Here is a 25,764-nt window from a genome sequence, read left to right as displayed (position 1 = left end):
TTATGGTTTGTAGCATATTTTTTATTCAACATTTTAAAAATCCATAACAACTTCCACGTTTTCATGGTTCCTGGCTAGCTCATACGACGCTTTATCTGGCCGCTCATCCTGTCTCTTCTTCGGCAGAAATCTGTGCACGCAGGGAGTGAAGAGATCAGGACTCAAGGAGGCAATGTCTGGAGGCTCGGTTAGTAGAGAAACTACAAGGCCTACCACTATCCCCGATATTAAACCGATTACGACGTAGTAGTTGTAGGACAGTTGGTAGATTAGTGCCACAGAACTGTCCGCCACCACTGGGGAACCCACCCCCGTGTAGTTAAACAACAAAGATGTACTGGAGCTGTAATATTAGAAAGTAAATATACCAGTTTATAATGATAATATTTTGGTTAGTTATTAATTTATTAACAATTAACAATTTAATACACAAGATACACATGCATTATTTAGTTAGATACTTATTCCTTATACAAATCCTAACCCACGCTACTTTATAAAGTTAAGATTAAAAATATTAATGTATAGTGTACCCATTATTAAATTCTTTGTCCTAGAAGTCTTCAAATCCTAGTAATACAGGGTTAGTTAGCAGACTAATACCCTATTATCTATTGATATATAATAAGATTCATTGCAGATAGCCAAACTATGGTAAAAAATATCTATGTTTGGTTCGGTTAGGCTGCAGCTTGCAGGAAGAGATTTACATTCTATCTAGGTCATAAGGCAGATATATTTTTATTTGGACTCCAGACTCTTGGTCTTTAAAGCTGTTTTTATACAGTTGTTATAATAACATAAGAGGTATTATTCCTTATCTTTGGTTCTTGGTAAGCATGCCTATATTTGGTTTTAGTCCTCTGGGAATTTATAAGGTCTTGATCTCCTAAGAGGGAATTGTAAGATTCCAAACTAAGGGAACTCTTGATTAATGGTAGCTTCTAGCTCACGTTCAGGTTCCTTAATTTTCTAATTAAAGGCACCAGACATTTGGATTACTTTTCTGTATGTATATTTTTTTAGTTTTCACAGGTTTTGACCTCTAAAAGTTCAATGCAAAATCTAAGCTGTCACTTTCTAGTAGGAAACTTCAGGTTTGGGACTCCCCACCTTCTAATTATTACAGCGTTACGAATTCTCTAATCACATGAAACGTCAACCTCCTACATGAATTGTGCCTTTTTAGGCCTACTATACACCTCACAATCTCTTATATACCAGACTGACCTCGTATGAGAGCTTTCAATTGACTATGAGCTGCAAAATCTCTGGAAACTATCTGCCTCTAAATTTATCCTAGCTATTAATCCATAATATTTTAACACGAGTACTAGCTTCTAGAATATTAATTCCTTAATAACTTTCAAGATTCAGGAGACTATCTGAGATCTCTGTCTATGGGTTCTCTCGAACTATGTGGCAACTTCTTTTGGTAGGCTCCTGTTATTTCAACCTCCACAAATTTCATGATTGAGAGAGGTTTAAACTTATGAAAGAACCTAACACTAGTTAGCTAGTGATCTACGAATGCTTTCGGTCTCTGAAAATTACAAGCATTAGTGATTCTCAGCCTCTAAACTTATGATTGTCTATTGGAGATTTTATCTTCTAATACGTATTGTGCTGGAAGATCCAAACATTTAGTAGCTTTCGGAATATAGATACTCCTGGCAGTTAGCACATTCCAGCCCCTATGAGTTGAAATTATAACAGGATTTCTGTCAATCTGACCTCATTCTTCCACTTGAAACCTTAAAACAATAATGTAAATGAAAGAGAATGATCTTTGTACTACTTTCAATAAATTCTGAATTACGAACATCATCTTCTGTCCATATCCACGTAGGCAAATTTTATAATATTGATGTCAATAGTTATTATAATATTGAGGCAAATTAAATCTAATATCACTGTCCTCAAGTACCTCTTAAGAGGTTCTACTTCATCGCTCGACATACGTTGAGTTATCGTATTTGAGTTATCGAATTTGAGTGCAACCTTTCTTTTAATCTCTACAAGTGGGAAACACTTTTCGAATGGATGCAACTTTGTACAATGTGGTTAAAAATGCAAAGTCTACATCATGGTATAGTCGAATTTCCATCAAAATTTTAGTTCTCAATAAATATATACTACTAATTTAAAATTACTTTTTCAAATCCGCCTTAAAATATTTTAAGTGGCATTTTAGTCTTACTAGGAATTTTAAATAATCTCATAAACAAAATTAGGACTATTTAACAATACAAACTAGTCATTTGACAACATTTAAAGCATTCTAATTGCAGAGCAAAAGAGAAAAAATCTTAAAAAAAAGTTTGTTTCAATCTAAAATAAATTACTGTCTACTTTTTACTGATTCGCTCTTACGGTGACGTCATATTAGTATATTGCTCAATTACTTTTTATTATAAAATGTAATAATTACTTATAGTTTATTTAGCCATGATATTTTTTGCAAACTAAAATCTGTGGCATACAATGCAACACTTACTTAAAATTTTCCATTATAGTGGTTGGACAGTTGTCAATACTTGTAATCTTTCCTGGAAATTTCAACTTTCCCGTCATTATATAATATTGAGCACCGAATATTATCCAGCCTGACAGGAAGAAACTTGCGATTGCACCTGTCACTGCCCCCTGCAACAGTAAGTCAATTTGTATACCTGCATTTTGCGCAGCGTTTGCGTAATCTGAATACAATATATGCAATAATATAATTATATTGTATATATATTATATATATATATATATAATTGTTTGTGATGCATTCTCACTGATATAAAATTTATTATTTTAACAAGCATTGATTTTGCATCACTGTTATGCCCTGGTCTTAAATAAATGTATTTTTGTCTCCAAACATTATTATCTCACCCATCTATAAATATACTCTGAATGGATTTAAAACGAGTTTCGGTATCCTAAGAGTAATAAGATTATTTATTTTAATTTATTCAAAATATCTTAAACCAATGGTTAAAATTTATAATGCTACTACTTAAAGAAGATATTTGTACGTTTAGGTTCAAATTTTTCCTGAGCATGCTGATATCAAACTTATACAAATGTAGCATTGTAACCAGTATAATATTTCAAACCTATGTTTGATATCCGTTATATCTTCATGTTAATTTACATTATAAAATAATTATCTCATTATATCGTCACCGTATTCTATTAAAATCATATTTGATTTGAATCAAAGAAGTATTATTGGCATATCTTTTAATTCTAGATATCAAAACGGGCGTCAAACTCTAAAATCATAAAACTTAAAATAAAAATGGGATTTATTTTCATCACAATTATCAAAACCATTAAAAGCCAATTTATGAGAGCTAGTTGGTGCTCGTTCTAATGTTTCTAACTTAGGATCTGTTAGTGATTAACTCCTTATAATTTCTGCGACCTTGTCCTATTCAGCCTGCTCTCCTTATTATGCTTTAATACGATATCCGCACAGAGCTGGGACACATGAAGACGAACAGGATAAGGCTAAACAGGAAATCAGCATGTAATTTATGAAAATAAAACTGTGAAAACAGCATAAAAATTTAATTTATTCTAGTTTACCTTGGTATTTGCTCTTGGGAAGAACATTCCAAGACTGAATAAAGCCATGGTCGATCCCAGCACAGTTCCAAATATTGTTATTCCCAGCTAAGAAACAAATCTTATAAAAACATAATAGTTGGTATTAATATAATATATTAATATGCAGGGTTAATAAAAAGTCTGGAGACCCCCCACTAATTTTGTAACGGCTCACACGAGAAAAACTGAACTCGCCACACATTTATGTTATATTATGAGGTACTTTTTGGGCATAATTACTGCTTCATTCACAAACCCAAAATGGGGGATTTTGGTGGCAGCTCAAAAATTTTAAATTTAAAGCCACATCAAGTGACCTGTCATTTTCAAGCCCCTGATAAAAGAAAACAAACAACGCAAACTAGAGGTCTCTATCTTAACCCAGTAAAAAATGACTGCCAATTGAAAATTGTATAAGCCAGAATAAACTACTTACAACATAGGAATAACTAACTTTTGGGGCAGCTAAAAACTGTCACTTTTAAGCACCAATCAGCTGATCTCTAATTTGTTAGGTATTAAAAGGCAAAACAATCTCAAAACGAAGTATGTGTTTAAATATCAAACCTAGCAAATAACAAAAGTTTAAAGAAATATTGGGAATTCATAACTGCAGGAGGACTACATTCCACTAGTTATGAACTTTGTCCCGAATTATCTGTTATTTACACTAGTCTTATCATTGTTTCATGTTTTCAATACCATCAGTGTCTTGCTGTACTGACTTGAGTCACATTATTCCTTAATTTTATCATGGATATGTTTTTACAACACCAGATTTAGATATAGGGTTTCTATCAGGAAATGTTTCATTAAATAAATGTCTCAATTGTTCATATGATCGAATTCTATCACCATATCCACGCATCATTAACAATGTAATACGTTCCTGTTCGCTTAGCTCCATGATAAAATTAAGGAATAATGTGACTCAAGTCAGTACAGCAAGACACTGATGGTATTGAAAACATGAAACAATGATAAGACTAGTGTAAATAACAGATAATTCGGGACAAAGTTCATAACTAGTGGAATGTAGTCCTCCTGCAGTTAGGAATTCCCAATATTTTTTTTAAACTTTTGTTATTTGCTAGGTTTGATATTTAAACCCATACTTCGTTTTGAGATTGTTTTGCCTTTTAATACCTAACAAATGAGAGATCAGCTGATTGGTGCTTAAAAGTGACAGTTTTTAGCTGCCCCAAAAGTTAGTTATTCCTATGTTGTAAGTAGTTTATTCTGGCTTATACAATTTTCAATTGGCAGTCATTTTTTACTGGGTTAAGATAGAGACCTCTAGTTTGCGTTGTTTGTTTTCTTTTATCAGGGGATTGAAAATGACAGGTCACTTGATGGGGCTTTACATTTAAAATTTTTGAGTTGCCCCCAAAATCCCCCATTTTGGGTTTGTGAATGAAGCAGTAATTATGCCCAAAAAGTACCTCATAATATAAAATAAATGTGTGGCGAGTTTAGTTTTTCTCGTGTGAGCCGTTACAAAATTAGTGGGGGGTCTCCAGACTTTTTATTAACCCTGTATATGGTACTTATATATATAAGTACTAAAGAATTTGCCGGTTCTAGCATAAAATCAGTTAATAAATGTAAAATCACTGGGGTACGATTTACTTTAATCATCCACAATTTTGAAAAATCAAAATCTCTATAAAATAGCCAATTAAAAATCGGTATTCCTCTAAGTGTTCTCTTACACATTCTTTACGTTTCATTGCAATTTTTAAAAGGAGTATCAAACGAAAATTCTCTTGTTATTTATTTCTTTAAATTTCATCCTGTAAAACGTTAAAAACAATTATTGGGTAAATTCACTTTAGTTTCATTATACAGTATTTTGTAACCTGATTTAGTTTTTATTTCCTTTTAATTCAAGATTTTATATATCTTGTTATCTTTTAATTTATTTAAATTGTTAAATTCTTAAATATGAATTCTTCAATTTCTTATTATTTCTTCTAAATACATTCAGAAAGACAAATATTTACAAACTAATTCTAAATTGTATATATTTGTAAATATGAAATATTTAAAAATATAATAATGTTTTGAAAGCCGTTATAAAAACTATTGTGAACAACAGTATTTGACATTTTAACGTTTATGTTACAAGTACATCACGATTTACGATATTTAATAAACATTTGAAATATTTAACGCTCATAGCTTTTTTCTAAATAAATCAAAGGCCTACAGTGACGGTATTAAAAAGTCAAAAAGAAAATTATTTAAGACATAGTACGTTATAAGAACTTTAAAATTAATACAGAATGCAGGGTCTAGATTTAAAAATTTGGAAAAGAATTTTCCTCTAGGTAATATATTTAAACCTGAATTTGTATATAACAGTTGAAAAGTAAGCTGTGTAAATGCTAACGAACGGATTCATTTACATTATTAGACCAAAACTATGAAGAAAATATATTACAAATCATCGATATTACAATTTATGTTGATTTAATTCATAATTCAATATTTCTGGTGAAAGTTTCTATAAATATAAAATGAGAAGGTCACAATATTTTGTTAAACAATTTTTATGAGCAAAGAATTTACAACAATAAAATTATTTATACGCATATAAAAATTATAAGCACAAGCATATGACAATTTTTATTGGCAAAGGAGTTCATGTTTTACTAGTATGCTATTTAACTACAATTAAATTTTTAATAGATTTTTAGTAGTTTAAAAACATATTTTACAACATTCTCAAAATAGTATACTTTATAGGTTAAAACTAAAAACTATATTTGGTTTAACATTAACTTTAGTATATTGCAGTGAGTTTATATAATATTATTTCAATTGATTCCATTAATAAACCAATAAAATAAGTCCTTTGGATCAATATTGTAAATTTTTTAAACGTCTAATTCAGTTCCCCAATTCCTTTTGATGTAAAGTAAACTAAATAGAGAAACATTTGATTTTTAGATTTATCGGCAGTTGCAAATGAAATTTTATTCTCATTCTGCCATTGGTTCTTATTGAATCAGTTTTAAGAAATGTAAACTTATACTGTGGGTTTTTAGTATACATTCTCATTAGGAAAGTTCTTACCTGAAATATTGTTCCCAATTTATCCACAACAAAGATCAACAAAAGTGATGCAATGCCTAATGTAATTACCACGGCTCTAATTATTTTGAATTCTGTGCCCTCTGAGTGATGAACGTTTGGAAAGTATACATCCTTTATGTCCTTATACAGCATCCCCCCGATCGAGTTGAGCCAAGATGAAACCGAGCTGGAAAGAAAATTACAAAAATGTTTATTAAACTAAATTCTCTATAAAAAATCTGCACAAAATCATGTTTTTCTGTATAAAAGATACAGATTCCATGATTTTCATGTTGCGTTTAGTTTTATCCTTTGTAATAGGGGAGGTAGTTGAATCAAACTGAAGATTTTATGTAGGCACATAATATGCGTATTTTAAAATATCAAGAGTTACATCAACCTTTTGAGTTCAAATAAATTACATATACAGTATTGTAATTAAAGTTTTAAACATTTCTGAATAGAGATTTTTAGTTTATATATTCTGTTTTGTAAATTATTGCTTGATTGCTTCTAGTTTATACTTTACCGTTTATACTTTGTTTCAAATATAGTTTAAAGACAAATCACTTTAAACGAACTGTGCTATAAGGAACGACATCGATAGCAAGGTCCATGATGTTTTTATATACCTATTTTATTTGTTTAGGATTATATAACAAATATTATAAAAGAATTAATTATTTATTAATTATTAATTTATTAAGAACAAACGTTTGTATAAAATAAGACTTTTTCTTAAATAATTTGGAAATATTAAAGGATATATGTGAAAATATAATAATTGTGCCTGTTTTAGAGATAGCATACATGCCTTTTACACACAATATGGTTGTCGTGATTCCTGACATATGCGTGTGCTCTGGTATGTGGGTTAATTTGAATTTAGATTGTAGTTACGTGTAAGGTTAGCCATTAACCTGAAGAGGAGGTCAGATTGCTTATCTCTTATTGTAGTTATACTGATTTTTTTCACTGATCAATAGGACATGTCCGAAAAATCATGTTTCTTCACATTCAGTCTGCTTCATTAAAGGGATTGACTAGTAACAGATTATATATCATACTGTAGAGAATCGTGGTTACAGATAGACCAAGGACGACATTTAGGCACAGAGAATTAACAGAAAAGTTTATTTCTTCCATTCAAGGTGTCGGTATTTACACTTTGCCATGAAATTACTTTGCCAGACAGACTATGCTTTTCTTGATAATGCAAGAGCGGAAAACATTGGGAAGTCTTTTTTGTGGTCTAGTTCCCGACTCCTAGTGTGACTATTTTAGATCATCCACACTCTAACTAGTTTATCTTCCTTTTGCAACTTTATATGTGTTTTTCATAAAGCAGCTTTACAAGTTTTAGTCGCATGAAATGCGAGCCGATATAATCGTAACTGTTGCCACTAACACCTGAACGTATAACACAAGTACATTATGCATTATGTTTATATACTTAGTTTAAAGATTATTATTATATATGAAAAATTGAATTCCGTAATAGAAACAATCAAAGAAAGCCTTAAATGTGTTAATAATATCAAAACATGGACCCCGGTTTAAACCGATTTCATTGGTTAATTCGGCCAAACACCATAAAGAACTGTCAATTGATTCATCAGACTTGATCAGATTTTTGTTTTAAATTTCTATCTAATTGAAAACGAGAAACCATACAAAATAAAATAACTGTAACATAAAAATGTACAATAAGTTTAGTTTAATTCCATTTTAATAGATTTGACATTTTAATGTCGATTAGATCGATAGATACGATGCAGTTAAATTTTACGTCTATTGGACTCAAGATTGATCTTCACAGTGAGGCCGAGATTCTTAAAATATAGGCTGAATAATATACCTATTATGTATGTTATTCAACAAACATTTTTCATTTGTCCTTGTTTGAAAAAATCTAATATGATAAAAACTTGTAACTTTAAATACAAGTAAATAGAATACAATATATATTTCTCAAACTTTTGACAAAGTTGTGGTTTTAATAATGGCATTTATATAGTGGCCAAGAAGTTTTATTATGAGTTTTCATAACAGGTTTAAAGTTATTTCTGGTAAAATTGTTCGTTGCCTAAATCAACTAAATAACTGCGTTATACGATATAGCTAATCAGTGTCAGAATCAATACAGACTCTAAACCAAACAGAAAATAATAAAAACTAGAAAAGTAGCTGTCTTTGTTTAATATATATTGGTAATACCAGTTAAATAAAACATTGTGGGATTCGTGGGTAGTAAATAATGTTATAGAAACCAAAGGAGAGGTTTCCGTCCTTAACAGTATGTTTTAATTTTAATTACAACATTTTCTCGCCATTACAATGTGCGATAGAACTAAAATCACTAACAATTCAGTTTGACTGAGAAATAACTCCAGTTACCTGAGGGAAGCACTCAATATTCCTGAAACAAAGAGTCCTGCAAGTCCAGGATAGTTTTTTCCCACCTCCGATATGTATAAGGGTACCATCTGACTGGAGGATTTTATAACCTACAATTAAACAAAAATTGCTTTAGATACAGTTTTTGAATCATAGTAGAAAGTTTAGTTTTCATTACATTTTGTAGTGTTAATAGCACCATAAGTCGTAAAAATTTCAACTGTTAAGGCATTTCAAAGTTTAACGTCTTTAGCTGTTGTTTTATGGCAGTACAAAAATGCAAAGTACGAATATTGTAGAAATAAAATTTCTACGATCTTATAGTCTTGAAGGACAAGTAGTACAAGAATTGTAACTTTATATTCTTTACACTCAATACTAAACATGCATTGGGTTTGTAGAATGTGTTCATTGAACTCGTGTTAGCAATTTGATTATAACATTAGTTAATTTAAGAACAAAACCCAACTTTAACTTTGAATTAAACGTGTTTTTATTGTATTTATTATTAAGTCGGTTAAAAGGTCTTAAAGTTTTCCCGTAGTAAAGTTAAATAAAGACACTTAAATGTATTATAGATTTAAAAACGTTAGACGTACTCACCCCGGCAGCCACTGGATCACACTGGTAGTACCTGGCATACAGAATCATGCCGAAGAACGTTGTCAGGTTCAGGACGATATATAAACAGACAGCTACGTAAAACAGTGTCCTGAAAAATACTCTTTACTATGTAAATATTAATAATTACTAATTTATTCCTCTATAGTAAAGATTATATATTGCAGTATTATTAGTGAATTCTTACAAAGTACAGTAAATAAGTTACTGCTGCCGCATTTTAAGGGACACACGAATCCAAGAGGGTCAAGTTTCGACTGACATGCGGAAGTGCCTGCGGCAGTAGTAATTCTAAAATTTGACAATAAATGTTTTCTTATAAGGCACAATTCTTATTTCTCGAATTATCTTAGTTTGTTAATCGGTAAGCCACAACTTGGGCAAGCTGATTTAGGATATTTATATTCACAAAAAGTTGTTTTCGAGTTATTTCGTTTGAAGAATTTTTTTCTAGTTCTCTTAAGAGTAGGCGTATATAAATTACTGTATCTCTTAAGTAAATTATTAACTTTGAAACCACCTACATTTCTTAACTAGTATACATTTTTCATCACATACACTACAGTAACAGCCATAAGCGATACCTTATTATATTAATAGATATAAAAAGATACTTTACTCTCGAAAAACAGTGTTGATTTCAATGAGAGTAAAATTTTATAATCCAGATATAGGGGTTGTAAAAGCATGGAGATGTGGCATAGACATATGGATTCTTTCTCCGGATATTACTCCGAGGTTTCAATACCGAGTTTTGGAATTATAAAGGATCTCTACACCATTTCTGTTATGGTGGATTTATTAAACTGTTATTATGCCGTTACATAGGAGTACTTAAAGGTCCAGTAATTCGTTTTGACGTACTCACTGGTTTAAGGAACCGAGAATATACATAAGCTTAGCATCATGGAATGACTGGTCAAACTGGAGAATGAGTGCGAGAGAGAAGACACCCAATAAATCATGACGGTATCGTGAATATTCCATAGGCATTTTTCTATTCATTACAAAACATCAGCAACTATAGAGCGATTTGATTAAAAGTTTCCAACATTGGTCAACAAACAAAACACAGTAATAAAAACAGTAGGCAAGATGCATTATATTTATTAGTTATCATGAGAAAGTGAAGGTTTAAATAAATTTAACTAATCCTACCTAAAAAAATCATGAGATATACATACCACCTAGCCTTTGTGAGAGTCGGCACTGCCAAGTACCTCTGGACAGACGCAGGAACTACAGAAAGGATGCACAGGTAGTTAAGGAAATAACCAATAGATGAAGCCCACAGTGTATTCCGGGCAAGTGGATTTGGGTCCATACTGCAACATAAATAAATATAAATGTAGATATTGATATGGGCAGTTCAAAACTATTTTGGGACATACTAAATATCAATGTGAAATTTCTGCATAAAGCAGCATAAATAATCTACCACTTAAACAGATAATCTCAAATTCATTTCATGAAAAAAAATGTAAATCTATAAAGCATAAACTATAACCTGTTCGAAATGAACAGTTATTCTGTCTTTATTGAATAAAAATTGTGTATATATTTAACACAAATTCAGTTATAAATGGTACATTTTTTTATTTAAAAGAGACCAAGTTTTAAAAATATTATAAAGTTGCTAACAAATAATCTGAAATATTATGTAATTTTTTCAAATTTTTACTTTTGAATCAAAAATTTGTGATAACCTAAATGAAATTATATGCAAATTAGAAAATATTTGTAAAATATTTCAAAATATAGCTACAGCTATTCGCGTTTGTAATAACATTTGTTAAAAAATTAAAGTAAAAAACCATTTAATCAATATTAAAGAAAGGATCATTAAATATACAAGAAACACTATACTAATAAATCAGGACTGGAATTTTAAGATTTATTAAAATTGAATCATATTTGTTTATAATGGTAAAACTTTATATAATATTCAAGGTGTTTTAGATAGCTCATTAAAATGTTCAAGGAAAGGTCGTTTTACTAATTAATCATATTTTTATATTAAAAACAAAATTATTAGTTAAAATTATCTATAATAATCAGTTGTTTACCCTATAAATAACGAACTAAACTTCATAATAAACTTTTAGATGAATATAAACAAAATTTGATTTAAAGCTAGGCATTTGTGAAATTTTTGAACATACGAGTAGATATACAAAACAAGTAATCAGAAAAAAATTTTGATGAAGACAATAAATTTCAAAGTTTTGTTAGGAAAAATTTTTCATTCAATAGTTCAACAAAAAATATTGGAAAAACACTGTTGTTATTAATGTATCAGGTTTTAGATATCTAACTTTAAGATCGAACAAAGAAGAAGTAAAACTCTTTTAAAAGTAGGTAATAAAAGAAGTTTTGCCGTTGATAACCTTTGTCTGATATGCTTTTATCTGTAATTTTAGTAAAAATCATAAATTTATAATTATTTACTAGAATAAAGTTTTACAATACTGTCGATAAATTTGTAAGGAAATATACCTTTTCATAATAAATTCTAAACAGTGTCAGAAAATCTTTATCATTTTGTTTTCTTTCTAATATTTCATTTTAAATTGCACCACCATTATTTATAAAAATCATCAGCATGCTTAAAATCTTCTTTTTAAATCTTTCTGATCAATATTGTACAGATAAAGCCATAAATCTAAACATACACACAATTAACAATATTATTCATTTTCTAGGTGTTTCGTCTTTGAATTAACAAAATTTTTAAAATATATATATATATATATATATATATATATATATATATATATATATACCTCTATATCATCTGTATTTGAAATCAAATTAACACATCCAAATTTTTTACAGTTCTATGATTTAGTGCGGTTTAGTTTTTAAACTCCATTTAAATAGGAAATATTGTTTTAACCAAGAGATTGAAAATTGAAAAAAACCACAAACTGTATCACAATTTTTATTTAAATAAAAAACTAAAACTCTATTTATAAAAAATTTATTAAACAAAGTGTAGCTTTAGTTACTAGTAAAACTGCTTATAATGAGTAACATTCTTATGAAAGATACACTGTCATAAGTTTATGTTACTTTTTGAACAGTGAAACTGTTATGATATAAATGTCTTTAAGCAATAAGCTAAGGAGATTTAAAGATGATGAAATTCACTGAAAGAATTTTGATACTTTTCAAAGTTAATTTTGCTGAATTTTACATTCTAATCCATATTCTACACTTAAAAGCAAAATTTCGAAACTTTCGCAATCATACTTGCATACATTTTAAAAACGGCAGCAGAATGTCCACTCAACTAAATGTTACAGTTCCTTGACTTGAAGAGGCTAGGGCGTCAGTACTATCTATCTAACATATAACACTAAAATACCCTGACAAATTACTCGAGTTTGTAATATTTTTGTAAAATCCTGTTACGATTCTTTTTATTGTATTTTGCTTGAAATTCTATATCCATTTATGTTCTTAAATAAAGAATATTAGAATTTTAAATATATTTTTATGAAATAATATACCAAATTAACAGAATTGTCATTGAATCCAAAAATAATTTTTATTCAATCTAGGCAGATTATTCATTTTGAACATATTTATAAAATAAATGTTATCTCAATTTTTAAAAGATTTTTCATGAAAATAATTTGAGATATTCTCTTTAAAATTTTAGATCATTTATGGTGATTTGGACAGAAATGTTAAATACATTTTTTTGTCTACAACCGCTAAACATTTAGTTCAAATATGTGCATTATAAAGTTATATTATCTTCAGATTATTCCATTAATTATACTCATAAATATTATAAAATTGAATATCTTTACATTTAAATGGAGGAGGCTCTCAGTACTAACTGATTTTATTGTTTTAATCCTTATTTATCAACTATTTGGGGACTAGAAAAACCGACTTTGATTAAAGTTTTATAATCCGACTTAAAAACACATGACATGTTCTAACAAACTTTTTCCTAATAGTACCCTTAATTATTTTCTTATTTCAGTTATTTGTTATAAGATTAAGATGTGGTCTTACTTGAACATTTCCAGTCTGCCTCCCTCCTTGTTGATCCGCCATATCTCACTTACTCCTCCGAGATTGAAACAGCTGACGATTATTGCAAACACCATTCCAAAAAAGGTGAACATATTTTGAAGTACATCGGTCCAAAGAACGGCTTTCAGTCCTCCCTGAAAAGCTTTCAATATGTCATCTTCTATCCAAGATAGTTTTGAGTAAAAGCAACAAATATGTGAGATTATCTCAGTGTTGTAACATATGCGGTTTAAAAAATAGCCTTTCAACTATTACTCGAACATAGTCCTAAAATTAATTTTAGGATAGCTAAAATTAATTTTAATTGCAAATGCAGAATTTAGCAGTTTACGTGCTAAACCTCTTGAAAGTTTTTATTCTTCAAAAAAGATAAAACATTAAACTTACTTTTAGTTTTAATTGTTAATTCCTAAAATAAATCTACTACTATGAATCTACTGTAAGCCTCGAAATCCAGGGATTTGTAAGATTTGAAAAAATTGGCATCCCATAACGAAAAGGGAAATGGCAGACGTATCTTGTATTTCAGTGAAAAGTGTATTGATGGTAGAGTGAATTGTGGTAGATTCAACTATAACTTGGAACACACATAGGTGAATTATTAACAAAAGCTATAAGTCCACTAGGATAAGTAACGCTAATTAACTTAAAAGGCCTAACATAGAAGTAAAATACCTTACAAAGATAAATTATTTTTAATTATAATTTCTCACTTTAAACAGAAACAAAGAGGACCTCTCATTACATCTTTCTACAGAATATACGTTTTATTTTAAATGACTATATATTTGGTATGGGTAATGTTTAAGGCAAGAATCGTCAATATATCTTGGCCCATTATGAGGAGGAGTATTTATCATTATTTAAGTCATGCCACAACCTATATGAAGGATAAGCAGTCTTTTCAGCTTCTGTCCCTCTAAGTGGGCAATAGGGTGGTACTCCCTCAAGTTTAGGCTTTAAAAAAACCTTTATTTCTAACAGGGCACAACCTTCCAAATAAACATCCTCCCATTAAACTAGTGTCATTTACCACTTTAACACTATTGTCCAATATCACATTTTTTAACTGTTAAAGTACGTACTAGCTGTTCCTGGACATATAGTGTGTTACTCAGCTAGACATGTCACTTTATTAGTTTAATACACAAATATTTATTAGGCCACAAATATCTAAAGGCACTAAGGGCATCGTAAAGTTGTATATTTTTACTAGTTTAGTGATATTATGGATAAAAATGTAACTTTAATAATCATAATATTTTAATACATTGGTTTACAATAATCGAACTATACATAATTCGTGCTAAATATATTTACAAGACTTACGTTCGAGACATGGGAAGGTATATTTTCCCGTATTAAATAATTAACCCAAAAGACGATTTTAAAATTCGTCAGTCTAATTAAAATCTTAATTAATCGTTTATCGTATGATCTTTGTATTAAAAAAAAACATCCAATTACTAATTTTTCGGCGTTTTCGTGTATGAACATTGTCAATACAGTTTATATGTGTTATAGTATATCGTACAATTATATTAATCTTCTTTTCTATTTCAACTATCATAGAGGAGAAAGAGTGCAGGGTAACAATTTACTTATAAATACAAAATTAAAAAAATAAACTTCCCTTTTATTTGACGGTGATGAACCTTCATACCTCTATATAAAATAGTACTAACGATGACGTGGCATTCCCTTAAAAATAGAAAATGGTTCAAATTAAATTAGTAAGTCAAAAGTCATAAATATATTATATGTTTCAAAATGGAATAATTCCTCGTAAAAAAGAAAGATAACTCGAACTAAATTAATTGTACTTACAAAGGTTGTGTAAAAAATACAGATCCCACTAATTCCAAAAGCTATGGAATAGACGGAAAGTCCTGTAACTGAATTAAATTTCCACATTAAGAGTTAGTAAACCAATTGCATTTGTGAATTATAACTTATTACCCTTCTACTAACTCTAATATTCTGGATTGCTAGGAGGAAACAGCAATTTGACAACTATTGCATATGTGGCTATAGTGCATCATTGTCAGTCACGGTGTCAATTTTAAAACTGTGGTTTAAATTAGTGGTTTTTTGGACAAGGAGGTCATATAATTCTCTTTCAAGTTTCAATAAAATAACGATTTTGCTTTATTTTGAAAGGAAAAATAGTTTAACTTTGTAGATCACTGGAAAATCTTCATACACATTTGGGAACGTAAATATACAGAGTTCCATTATGTACTTTCTACTTCTTATTCTTACTCTACTAGGAGATTGTAGAACTACAAACTGTTTAGTGGGAATGAGCAGAATCGAGATTTCATTGTTATTAGGGTTAATTATATTTAAATCTACTCCCACCACAGGATACTTTCGGGTACTTGTGGGTCAGCAAAAGTAGAGATGTCTTAGTTATTCCAGCCTCTAAGGAGCCAGCTTTGATACCATGCTGGGAAAATGGGATTAGAATTAGTGGTTTTCATAGGAATAACATTGGGTAAGGTTGCAATCAACAAGTCTTTGGTTTAATGCACATGGAAGATGGATAACTTTAGTTAATTAATTCACAACTTGTATTGGTTTTGTCTGTTGTAGCCCAATTATAGTTTAATATAGTTTATAGTTGGGATTATAGTGTGGTGTTCCGGGCTACTGTCAGAAACAATTAAACGTCATATTTAGCAGCAAGACTACTGTTGCTACATACTCTAGCTGCAAATATATCAAATGTAAATTGATCTTGGATGGTGATGTCTTACAGAAAACCTCTGTTCACATTCTGCAAGATAGATTTTTGAAATTACTAGAACATTTTGAAAAATACAAACATGCGTGTTACCGTTCGAAATTTTGTGTCGTGAAGTGTCAAAGTAATGTTATTTTCGTGTGAAATCATACCACAGGTGTGGCAGTAAATAAACTGTTTTCTAAACACTTTAGACCATCCTTTTGAAATTAATAGATAATAAATATTTTGCCGGCATTTCAATCATTATTATTAATTTTTACCTTGCCCAAATGTTGCAGATTGTATAAACATTTACAGTTACTTAAAACATGACGTGGGTATGCATTTTAATATTTTGAAATTCAACTATACGACTCACTGTTTTTGGTACTCCCTATATATTTATAGTGTTGAAATTGTTCTAAACGAATGCTTTATGTTCAAATGAAGAGGATATACATTAAAACTACACTTCTGCATTTAGCCGTTTGACTACTATACGTATGAGATGGGTAGGTTAAAACACCCTACATATTGATTCTTTCTCTTTTTTGAATAGTCATTCCTTGCACATATAAACAATAATCTATAGTTTAATTTTTCCTCTTTACAAATCTCTATGAGAGTGAGATTTTCCTCCTTCCAGCATTGTGCTGGTAGTCTGCACATCCCTTCCTCTTGCAGTTCACGCATCCCGTCTTCTATTTGATACTCTTGTTTGTAAAAACCTTCCAAATCATGTTTTTGGACTCTGCGAGAGCAAGTAGGCTTTGTCATATTAGAGTGCATTGCCAGATATTAGCATCTGTGATAGTTCACCAAGTCTTTATAATCCTTAACCCTACAACTCTGCCATTCTATGTATAGCCTTGAAAGAAATATACATATTTGGCTGGCATCAGTGAACCCAGATATAGTGCACATTGAGTACCAAATATTAAATGTACTACCATCCTGTTGGTGAGAATATAGGCCTAAATTAAACTCTCAGATAAATTTTTTACTGGTATCATAAAAATTTTACATTTATTAGATGTTGCGTTATTTAAAATTATCATTGAGAAAGTGTTTTTTATACAAATATACAGTAATTTTCAGTTTATTAAAGATATACCTTATTTTCTGTCATTCCTAGGGATACTACAAAAGTTACGAATCCTGCTTTATGTTTATAAACTAAAAACATCATTTTTAAATGTCTCAGGCTCAGAGATATGTAATAAACTTTAATATTTACTGTAAATAATATCGATAAAACTTATCTTGAAACAGGCTGATGATTTTTTGTATGCTCAATATGCCAACATAATAACTTATGTGTAGTATATTATTCTTAATTTATAAATTACACTTATTTAAGTTAAGACATGTAAGTTTTAGTTTTATATTTACCAAAATAGTTCAATTATTTTTAGAATCTTATGGCCTATCCGATTGTATAAATATAAAATCAGGAAACTTGTCATCCAGTCTTTATGTAAAAAATTTGCATATCCAAAGAAAATGCAAAATTGCAGCAATGCAAAATTTTATCAGAATTCGTATAATTTATTTGATTTTAATTTGTCAATAGCTAGCACAAATTCATTGCAACCTGAGTTTACATTACTCTAAAAACCATACTTACCCTGATTGAGGCAGACGGCTGGAATATATATGACAAGAGGCAGGAACATTATCTAACAGAAGCGAAGATGAATTAGAAAATTAAAATTTGTAAAAAAGTGTAGTTATTTTGTACTAAACAAATTTAACTTGAATTTCACCCTCAAATGTTTAATATAGCATACAAAAACGGTATTTGTATAAATAATAATAAGTTACAATTTTGTATTATACATAACTTCCTTTTAAAGGAATATCACTTATTATTAAATAATTGTGTATATATTCAATACTTACCATAAGAAGAGAAAATAATGTAATTCCAAGTATTCTGACGTGTTTGTTGAATCGGAGTTGTAAATACTGAAACGAATAAAATTTTTCATTTATAAAAACTATTTACACATTATTAAAATGACCATTACTGTTAAATAATTATAATTTCCATACATTAGCAAGCTGTTTTACTAAAAACAGCTCATCCAAACCCATTTAATCAGTTTGAAATTACACCTTCAAATTTTTATAAACTCACCATAATAATGTTCAAATATGTTTTTATAAACTCACAGTACAAATTGCTTATTCTATTTAATTACCGGAATTCCATATACATTTAATTGAAACTGTGAACATTACTGAATAGGTTACAATGCTATTTTGAGAAAGTAGAGAAATCTTAAAGAAAACCTTACAGCCTTTTTCAAAACTATAAATATTGAGTAGAAAATTTAATTACAGTTGTGACCTTTTTCCATTAAATTCCATCGTAATCTTAGATAGATATTGCAATACAAGATGAAAAAAGACTTTGATCTAGCAGTCTTTGTTATTATATTCATTTATCTCTAAAACTATATTTATTGCAGTGATTTTTGACTTATGTAAGCTTTTTCATTTCTCCATAGCAAAAGATTGCTTCTTGTCTCTATGTCTCTTTGCAAAAAGTTTTTTCAGTCTCAAGACTAGAATATATATTAGCACTTGAAGACATAACCTATAATACGTTACCATCTTATATTATGATTGTTAAAACTTAAACACCCAGTCCAAGGATTAAAATTTTGATCAAACATTTAACACTATTAATTTAGAAATTAGTTTTGTCTTGTTTACATCAGTTAACATAATGAGAAAACAATTTTAACAGCAGGAATATCCGAGTGATCTCGTTTAAAAACCTAAGACCCAATGGTTCACTGAACCAGTAAATTTAGATTCTTATGAGCCACAATATTAGAAGTATTTTATAATTAATTTTAAATGACGATTCTGTCTTACCCACCTCGAAATGAGAGTCGAGCTGAAGTTTGTAGTAGACTGGAAGGTAGAAGACTCCAATGACCAGAGTCAATAAAATAAGCGTGAAATTAGCAGCAGCAACCTGAGTTCCATAGAGATAAATCTCTGTGGGTATACCCAAAATGGACAAACCAGAAACAGAACTGAAAAACAACATGGACACATATATAGACTCCAAGGGAAGAATGGGCTAAGTTGTAAGAAGATTTATTAACCATACATTAGAAAACGTAGAGACAATGAAGCCCATGACAAATTCGAGTTTAATGCTTGTTTTACTATTGTCAAATAGTCAAGTCTTTTTTATGTGTTGTTACTTTACATAAATTTCATAAATATCGTAATATAGTTTTCTCGCTTGGAACCTGTCTCTAGGTCTTAGCCCTTCATTATTTTAAGTATTACACAATCAAAGAATGGTTGTTAATTGTTTCTAGCGATTTCATAATCGAATTTAGAGTCTAAATAACAATTGTATGAAGGTTTAAAAATTGTTATCGTATTGTTTTTAAAATAATGTTTAGTTTGTTTTGAGACTAATAAGTTAAAAATTGACAGTATGCTAATTTATTTACTCTCTGTCACGATCTATGCACTATGAACATATTCAGGGACTCACTTCTTTCATTTAATATGTCTAATCATATCAAATTCCTTTTACTGGACAACGAAAAGTTATTACTTTTATAATTATTATTTAACAAGTAAATGGTCCCTCAGAAAAGTTTCGTTAGATTTTGAATACGCCAAATAAATGTCTAATGTCACAAAAATATTTATTCCAAATTATAATAAATTGTTGAAATAATCGCTGACAACTTTTGGACATGGTAGATCTTTCAAATACCATCACTTACCTAAGAAATGTTTGAGAAGCAATTTAATTAGAGATTGCATTCTACGATCCTGTTTAGTTTCGAGCAAAATGCGTACATAGCTTTGGGTTATAATACGTACTATGTTTTGGAATTTGTTATCAGAGGTTTCCAGGAACAATCTTGCCTGAAACTCAACTCCGCATCGTCTCTTCAGAGATTTCCCGAAGCAAGTCGATCTTTTAAGCATAATTTATTATAATTCACTTGTTATACAGAAATATTCAACAAATTTTCTCTCTATGCATGTGTATCAACACGATCATGACCTCAATTCCTTAAATATATTTACGAAGCTAGGTATAGACGTTCTACAAGTGAATATCAAGGTCGAGTTCCTTTTATTGGAGCCAATCGAACAGAATATGACGTAGCCCCAAAGTCAAAATACTTTATTTATTAATACATTTTAACCAGAACTTGAATAGTTTATCTAAATAATCAATAATACAAATCCTTTATTAAAAAAGTTACAATCATATAACTCAGTAGTCATGCACCGTAAGGATGCACAAAGGAAAAGAATATTTGCAAGAGTTTATTATATTCTATACATAATTATTTGGCCAGAATAATAATGCTATAAAATTTCCTGGGCTTTTCAATTTGTTTTTAAATTATATTGATACAAATACATTATAATTTATTCTATTTGTAATAATGATTATTTTTAATGACAAACCTAGCTTATGACTATACTGTTGCAAAAATATATACACCAATTTATACACTTATATTTAATATTTTCTCAGTTAAATTAAATGTACAAAACAAAGTCAAGCCAATACTCTTTTTTGTGCTTGCAGTGCTTATTCTATGCAAATTTTTATGCCACCAGACGGATATCCTCACACTGTACTGCCCAATTCTATGGAGGCGAACACATGAATGGATTATTTCTTGAGGTTTTTTTTTTGAGGTTAGATCACATATATAATATATATCATCTTTATAGTGGTCCCATTTTAAGTACTGATATACACATAGGCCTAGATAATTGACCGTTCTCACCACTTCGATTTAGGTACAATTACATTTTATATACAACTATACATAAGACAGTGAGTATTTAAAATTTATCTGATATACTCAGGTCATTATTTATTTAACTTCTTAAAGACTCACCATTACATTCCGAGAATACTAATTCTGTATTATATGCACATGGAAATATTTTTAAATTAACTTGAAAATCCAACAAGTCATTCATCTAAATTATAAATATAGTGAGATCAAGCACTCCGCTTTCCATATCTCCTACCCACCTACGTGATTGTTTGTTCGTTGATAGAAGAATTCTTTATAGTTGATGGCTCGTATTTTACTCTTATAATAACTGTCAAATCCTATCCCATGAAATCAATTGTATACTAAACATTTTGTGTCAGTAAAAAGCAAAGATTCAAATGTATAGCTTGGATAGGAACTCAGCACCCTTTTGAGACAACACATAGGATACAAAAATGTATTAATATACAAAAATTAATAGAAACGTGTTTTGCTTCAATGGATTTAATAAAACTGGCATGAAGGCTTCATGTAATGAATAGTACCTGAAGATATCTATTTACCTTGCCACTAGAGACATGGCTACGGGGAAGATACCCATGTTCCGACCTCCCAGCATGTAGTCGACAAACGTCTCCTGTTTATTGCAGAAAGTGTAGTAAAGCCCAATCAGAAACGAAGTGATCAACATGGATGCTACTACAGAGTTTTCTATCCAGTCGAATTTGAAATCATTAAATTCATCCATTGTGTGAGTTTATCTGAAAGTTGAGAGTATACAAAAATATACAACAGAAGATTTCTATAAATTATGTATACAACATTATTTTTAATTGATTACTCTTATATAAAATCAACACAAGAACTTTATGATCAACACAGAAACATTATGAAAAAGTTCTGGTTCTTGTAAACCACTAAAACTGTTGCATACATTTGTCCTAATATCAAGTTCATTGATATTCATTGTTTGTAAAACAAAATGCTTAAGTTGTGTCACATGTTCGAACAAAATTTTCACCCCTTATCTCTTTTCTGATAATTTAAATATAACGAATATCAATTGAAAAACATAATAAGTATGTATGTTAAGATATTATAAAGTAATTTTTCACCATTATTTTTACGAATTTTAAGCTTTTTTGTACATATTTATAATCATCCACCATCTACTACAATTTATATGTATAAATAATCGTATTCTATATATTATCCGATTATTCATATACATATGTAGTCTTTTGTATAGTTTTATTTCAATCAAATGATAAGCTTAAATTCGTTGTTGTATACAAGAGGAACGTAAGAGTCAAAACTTGAAGTAAAAAAAACTAGAACAGAACAGAAGCTTCTAGATTCCTAAACTTTATTTATGTTTCTCAGTGAAGCCTGAAGTACCAAAGTACCTAGAACAACAACACATACTCCAGACACTATGTGATGTCATGGGTATGTTACAAAAATGGCATGCACGTTTCATGCAACAATAATGATGATAGTTCATGAGCGCCTATATTACCAAGCGGGTGGAGCCCTAGGGCAAAAATGGTGCTACACAAAAATCATGAAGGATCTTAAAACTCATGGATTGTATTTTACAGACGCTTGCAATACATTTTAATCAAAGATAGTTTTGAAATGCCATTGTAAGCAATAGGTGCATATGCCCACGGCCAAAAGTACTAGTTTTCACCAAAAAAGGAAGTATTATGAATCAACGAAATTTGGAATACATTGGTATGAACATTTAAAGGAATAATTGTTAAATGTTACCCGTAACTGGCGAAAATTTTAACTAAATCAGTGCAGTTTATCGAGAGAAATATTTATTTTTACAAAACCTACTATGGAATACGATGATAAGTATAGTATTACGTTTAGTAATTATAGTTAATATTATATGAAAAAGTTCTAAACTTTTACTTCGAACTATGTTATTTATTATTCATAATTTTTTATCCAAATAAACATAACTATTTATAGAATAGATTTGAAGTATGAAATAATACTAGTAAAGGTCGGGTCTTACCATACGCAGGAAGCGTCTAGAAAGATTAAACCTTCCACAAAAAAACCTGTAGATGATGAAAGCTTAATGAGGCCTAGGTTACTACGATTTATACAACCAAGAGAAGATGGATCAACAATATTTTGAGATCGAATTTAACGGAGAGCTCCAAGGAGCCAGAAACTCTAAGCACAAGAGCTGAGAGTCTGAGATGTGCTACGTGACTGGCACTTCCAGAGGTAAGAAAACCATATTTGCCGAAGGCTTCTAGAGTCTGAATATTTTGAAAGAGCAATAGCTTTGAAATAATTTAATATCCTAGATGTTTTGCTGTTTACAAAGGCTACGGTCTTTCAAAGCTTAAGAGTGTACATTTTTTTAGTTCGTGAATTTCCTAAAAAGGAGATCTCCAAGAGATGAGAGCTTCCATATTTTAAGTACCGAAACTCTTGACAGTCAAAAGATCCAAAAGACCAAGATTTTCCAGAAATAAGAACTACTAAAATTCGGGTTATTCAGTTACAAGGAACATATAGGAACCAACCGATGTAACCAACAGGGTTTTAGGCAGAAGATGTAGTAGAACGGAAGTTTCCAGTTATATTTCTATAATCAGAAAACTTTTAAAAATCGGGAGCCCCAGCAGATCAGTAGCTCCAAAAGATAAAGAGCTGCCAGAGATTATTTCCTAATGCAAATGATGATTGATAAAATCTTAATATGTAATTTATTTGTAAAATATAAAACTTTGACACCATTATTCTCAATTTATCACACTTTTATGGCATATACGACAACACACGATATTAGTGCAAAAGATTAATAAAGTCACTGAATACAAATAAACTTGGTACAATTATATTTAATACGCTCTGTTAATAAGCTAGCAGACTTAAGCCATATGCGTGTATACATCTATATACAACTATATACAATTAATATAAATACTACAATTAATTTATTGTGTTAACAATACTAATTCTCTCTAATAAATCAATAAAAACCATTACAGTACGATAGATTAATAATTGTTATTTACATCCCAACTAATCTTATAAGGCCCCTATTTTAATATTCTAAATATTGAAAATTCTATAAGAAAAGCAGTATGCCTGTTATGGTTTATATCTGTTTGGGTAAATCGAATTATATAAATATTTTTTTAATACGCCATTAGAGATGACAGTAAAAGATAATATTTACTTTTTTCCGACTTGGCTGGAAAGAATATTCGACATTTAACTAGTTAAATTAGTGTTATTTAAAAGCTAATTTTAAAATCACGTTTCTTTAAATGCCCTCTTATACGAAAACAGTTTTACTACAATTATTTTAAATTTAAGTATATATATTTTTGCGTGTTAATCACTTAAAAAACATTGTACACATGGAAACTCAACATAAGCAATATTTACTACTATACGGAATACCAGGCAATTCTCGATACGGTGTGTAGAATACTCATGCATTATCTGTTTATCCTAACCTCGTTCGTTAGCGTAAGTAATAATGCATGTCAATATTTACAGAATTCTCGTTTTATAATATAAATTATATCGTCAAATGAGATAAAACATGTATATTATTGGTATACAAAATTTAAGCAAGTAATTGTATTCCTCTTGAAAACACATTTATAACACATCTACGGCTACAAATACGCACCTCAACTGGTATTTTTTTCCACTAATAATATAATCCTTTATGTAACAAAACACCACAGAAACATTACTATAATACATGTTAAAAATTATTCACCTTCCGCTACAGACTACATACCCGTAATTCCCTGAAGTTTTTAATTTAGTAGTACTTTGTAGATATATCTTCATTACTGTTGAGGAACCGCAATTAGTTTATCAATAAGGTTGCCTTATCAATAGCTTAATTGGTCTTTGTTACATATTCTAGTCTTAAGCAACTACATTACACATAATATTTACGTAATCATGACCCTTGAATAAGGCAATACTGCTGAGGTTCAATACATTTTATTTTAAGTAAATTCTTCTGCTCCATTAACTACTTAATTCGTTTTTAATATGTACAATATATTAAAGTTAGGTCTTAATTTTTATTTTCTACTTATGGAAATACTTTTTACATATTGAACTAAGAAGAAAACCTACAAAAATGGTAAACTCATATACCACATGAAAAAATCAGTCAAAATAAAGTATTCAAGTTCAGGACTGCAAGCTGAATATTTGCACATATTTAAACTCACTTCATAATAATAATGTACGGACAGTATTAAAGAATAGAATAACTGGTTTCCAATGTATTACTGAAAGTAAAATTAGGATAAAGTCTTACATCTCTTAATTCTTAATAACCTCCACCCTTATGCTCTTCTAAATGTTTAGTTTATGACTGCCATAATGACAGGCTTAAATAGAGAATTTTAATAATAATACGCTTTCTAATACACAAAATAGTCACTGTACACAATTAATACAGCTACTAGTTTAAAAGATAATTGAGATGTC

The 25,764-nt window shown here is 29.6% G+C and overlaps 1 protein-coding gene across 1 annotated transcript; it reads right to left on the bottom strand.

Annotated features, from left to right (window-relative positions):
• Nucleotides 1-25,074, bottom strand: LOC124362926 (sodium-coupled monocarboxylate transporter 1-like). Its single transcript, XM_046817820.1, has 14 exons — nucleotides 24,941-25,074; nucleotides 21,831-22,028; nucleotides 19,368-19,527; nucleotides 18,380-18,445; nucleotides 18,105-18,156; nucleotides 15,577-15,644; nucleotides 13,729-13,883; nucleotides 10,884-11,024; nucleotides 9,682-9,790; nucleotides 9,079-9,188; nucleotides 6,682-6,868; nucleotides 3,583-3,669; nucleotides 2,498-2,646; nucleotides 1-343 (listed from the first exon to the last, which is right to left on the bottom strand). Exons 2-14 carry the CDS (start codon nucleotides 22,013-22,015, stop codon nucleotides 34-36), a joined length of 1,779 nt encoding a protein of 592 aa, XP_046673776.1. The 5' UTR covers nucleotides 22,016-22,028; nucleotides 24,941-25,074; the 3' UTR covers nucleotides 1-33.
• Between the last annotated feature and the right edge of the window lie 690 nt (nucleotides 25,075-25,764).

Source organism: Homalodisca vitripennis, chromosome 5, assembly GCF_021130785.1.
Source record: "Homalodisca vitripennis isolate AUS2020 chromosome 5, UT_GWSS_2.1, whole genome shotgun sequence".
Classification (NCBI taxonomy): Eukaryota; Metazoa; Arthropoda; class Insecta; order Hemiptera; family Cicadellidae; genus Homalodisca; species Homalodisca vitripennis.
Note: the sequence above shows the minus strand (reverse complement) of the source record. Positions and strands in the feature narration are given on the sequence as shown.

Excerpts from the sequence above, each read along its gene's own strand:
- LOC124362926 (XM_046817820.1), bottom strand. The coding sequence starts at position 22,015 with ATGGATGAATTTAATGATTTCAAATTCGACTGGATAGAAAACTCTGTA. Across the intron at positions 13,884-15,576 it reads GTATTTTTTACACAACCTTT|GGAGGACTGAAAGCCGTTCT; the intron begins GTAAGTACAATT and ends AAAGCTTTTCAG. Across the intron at positions 9,791-10,883 it reads ACTCTCACAAAGGCTAGGTG|GACACTGTTTTACGTAGCTG; the intron begins GTATGTATATCT and ends AGTATTTTTCAG.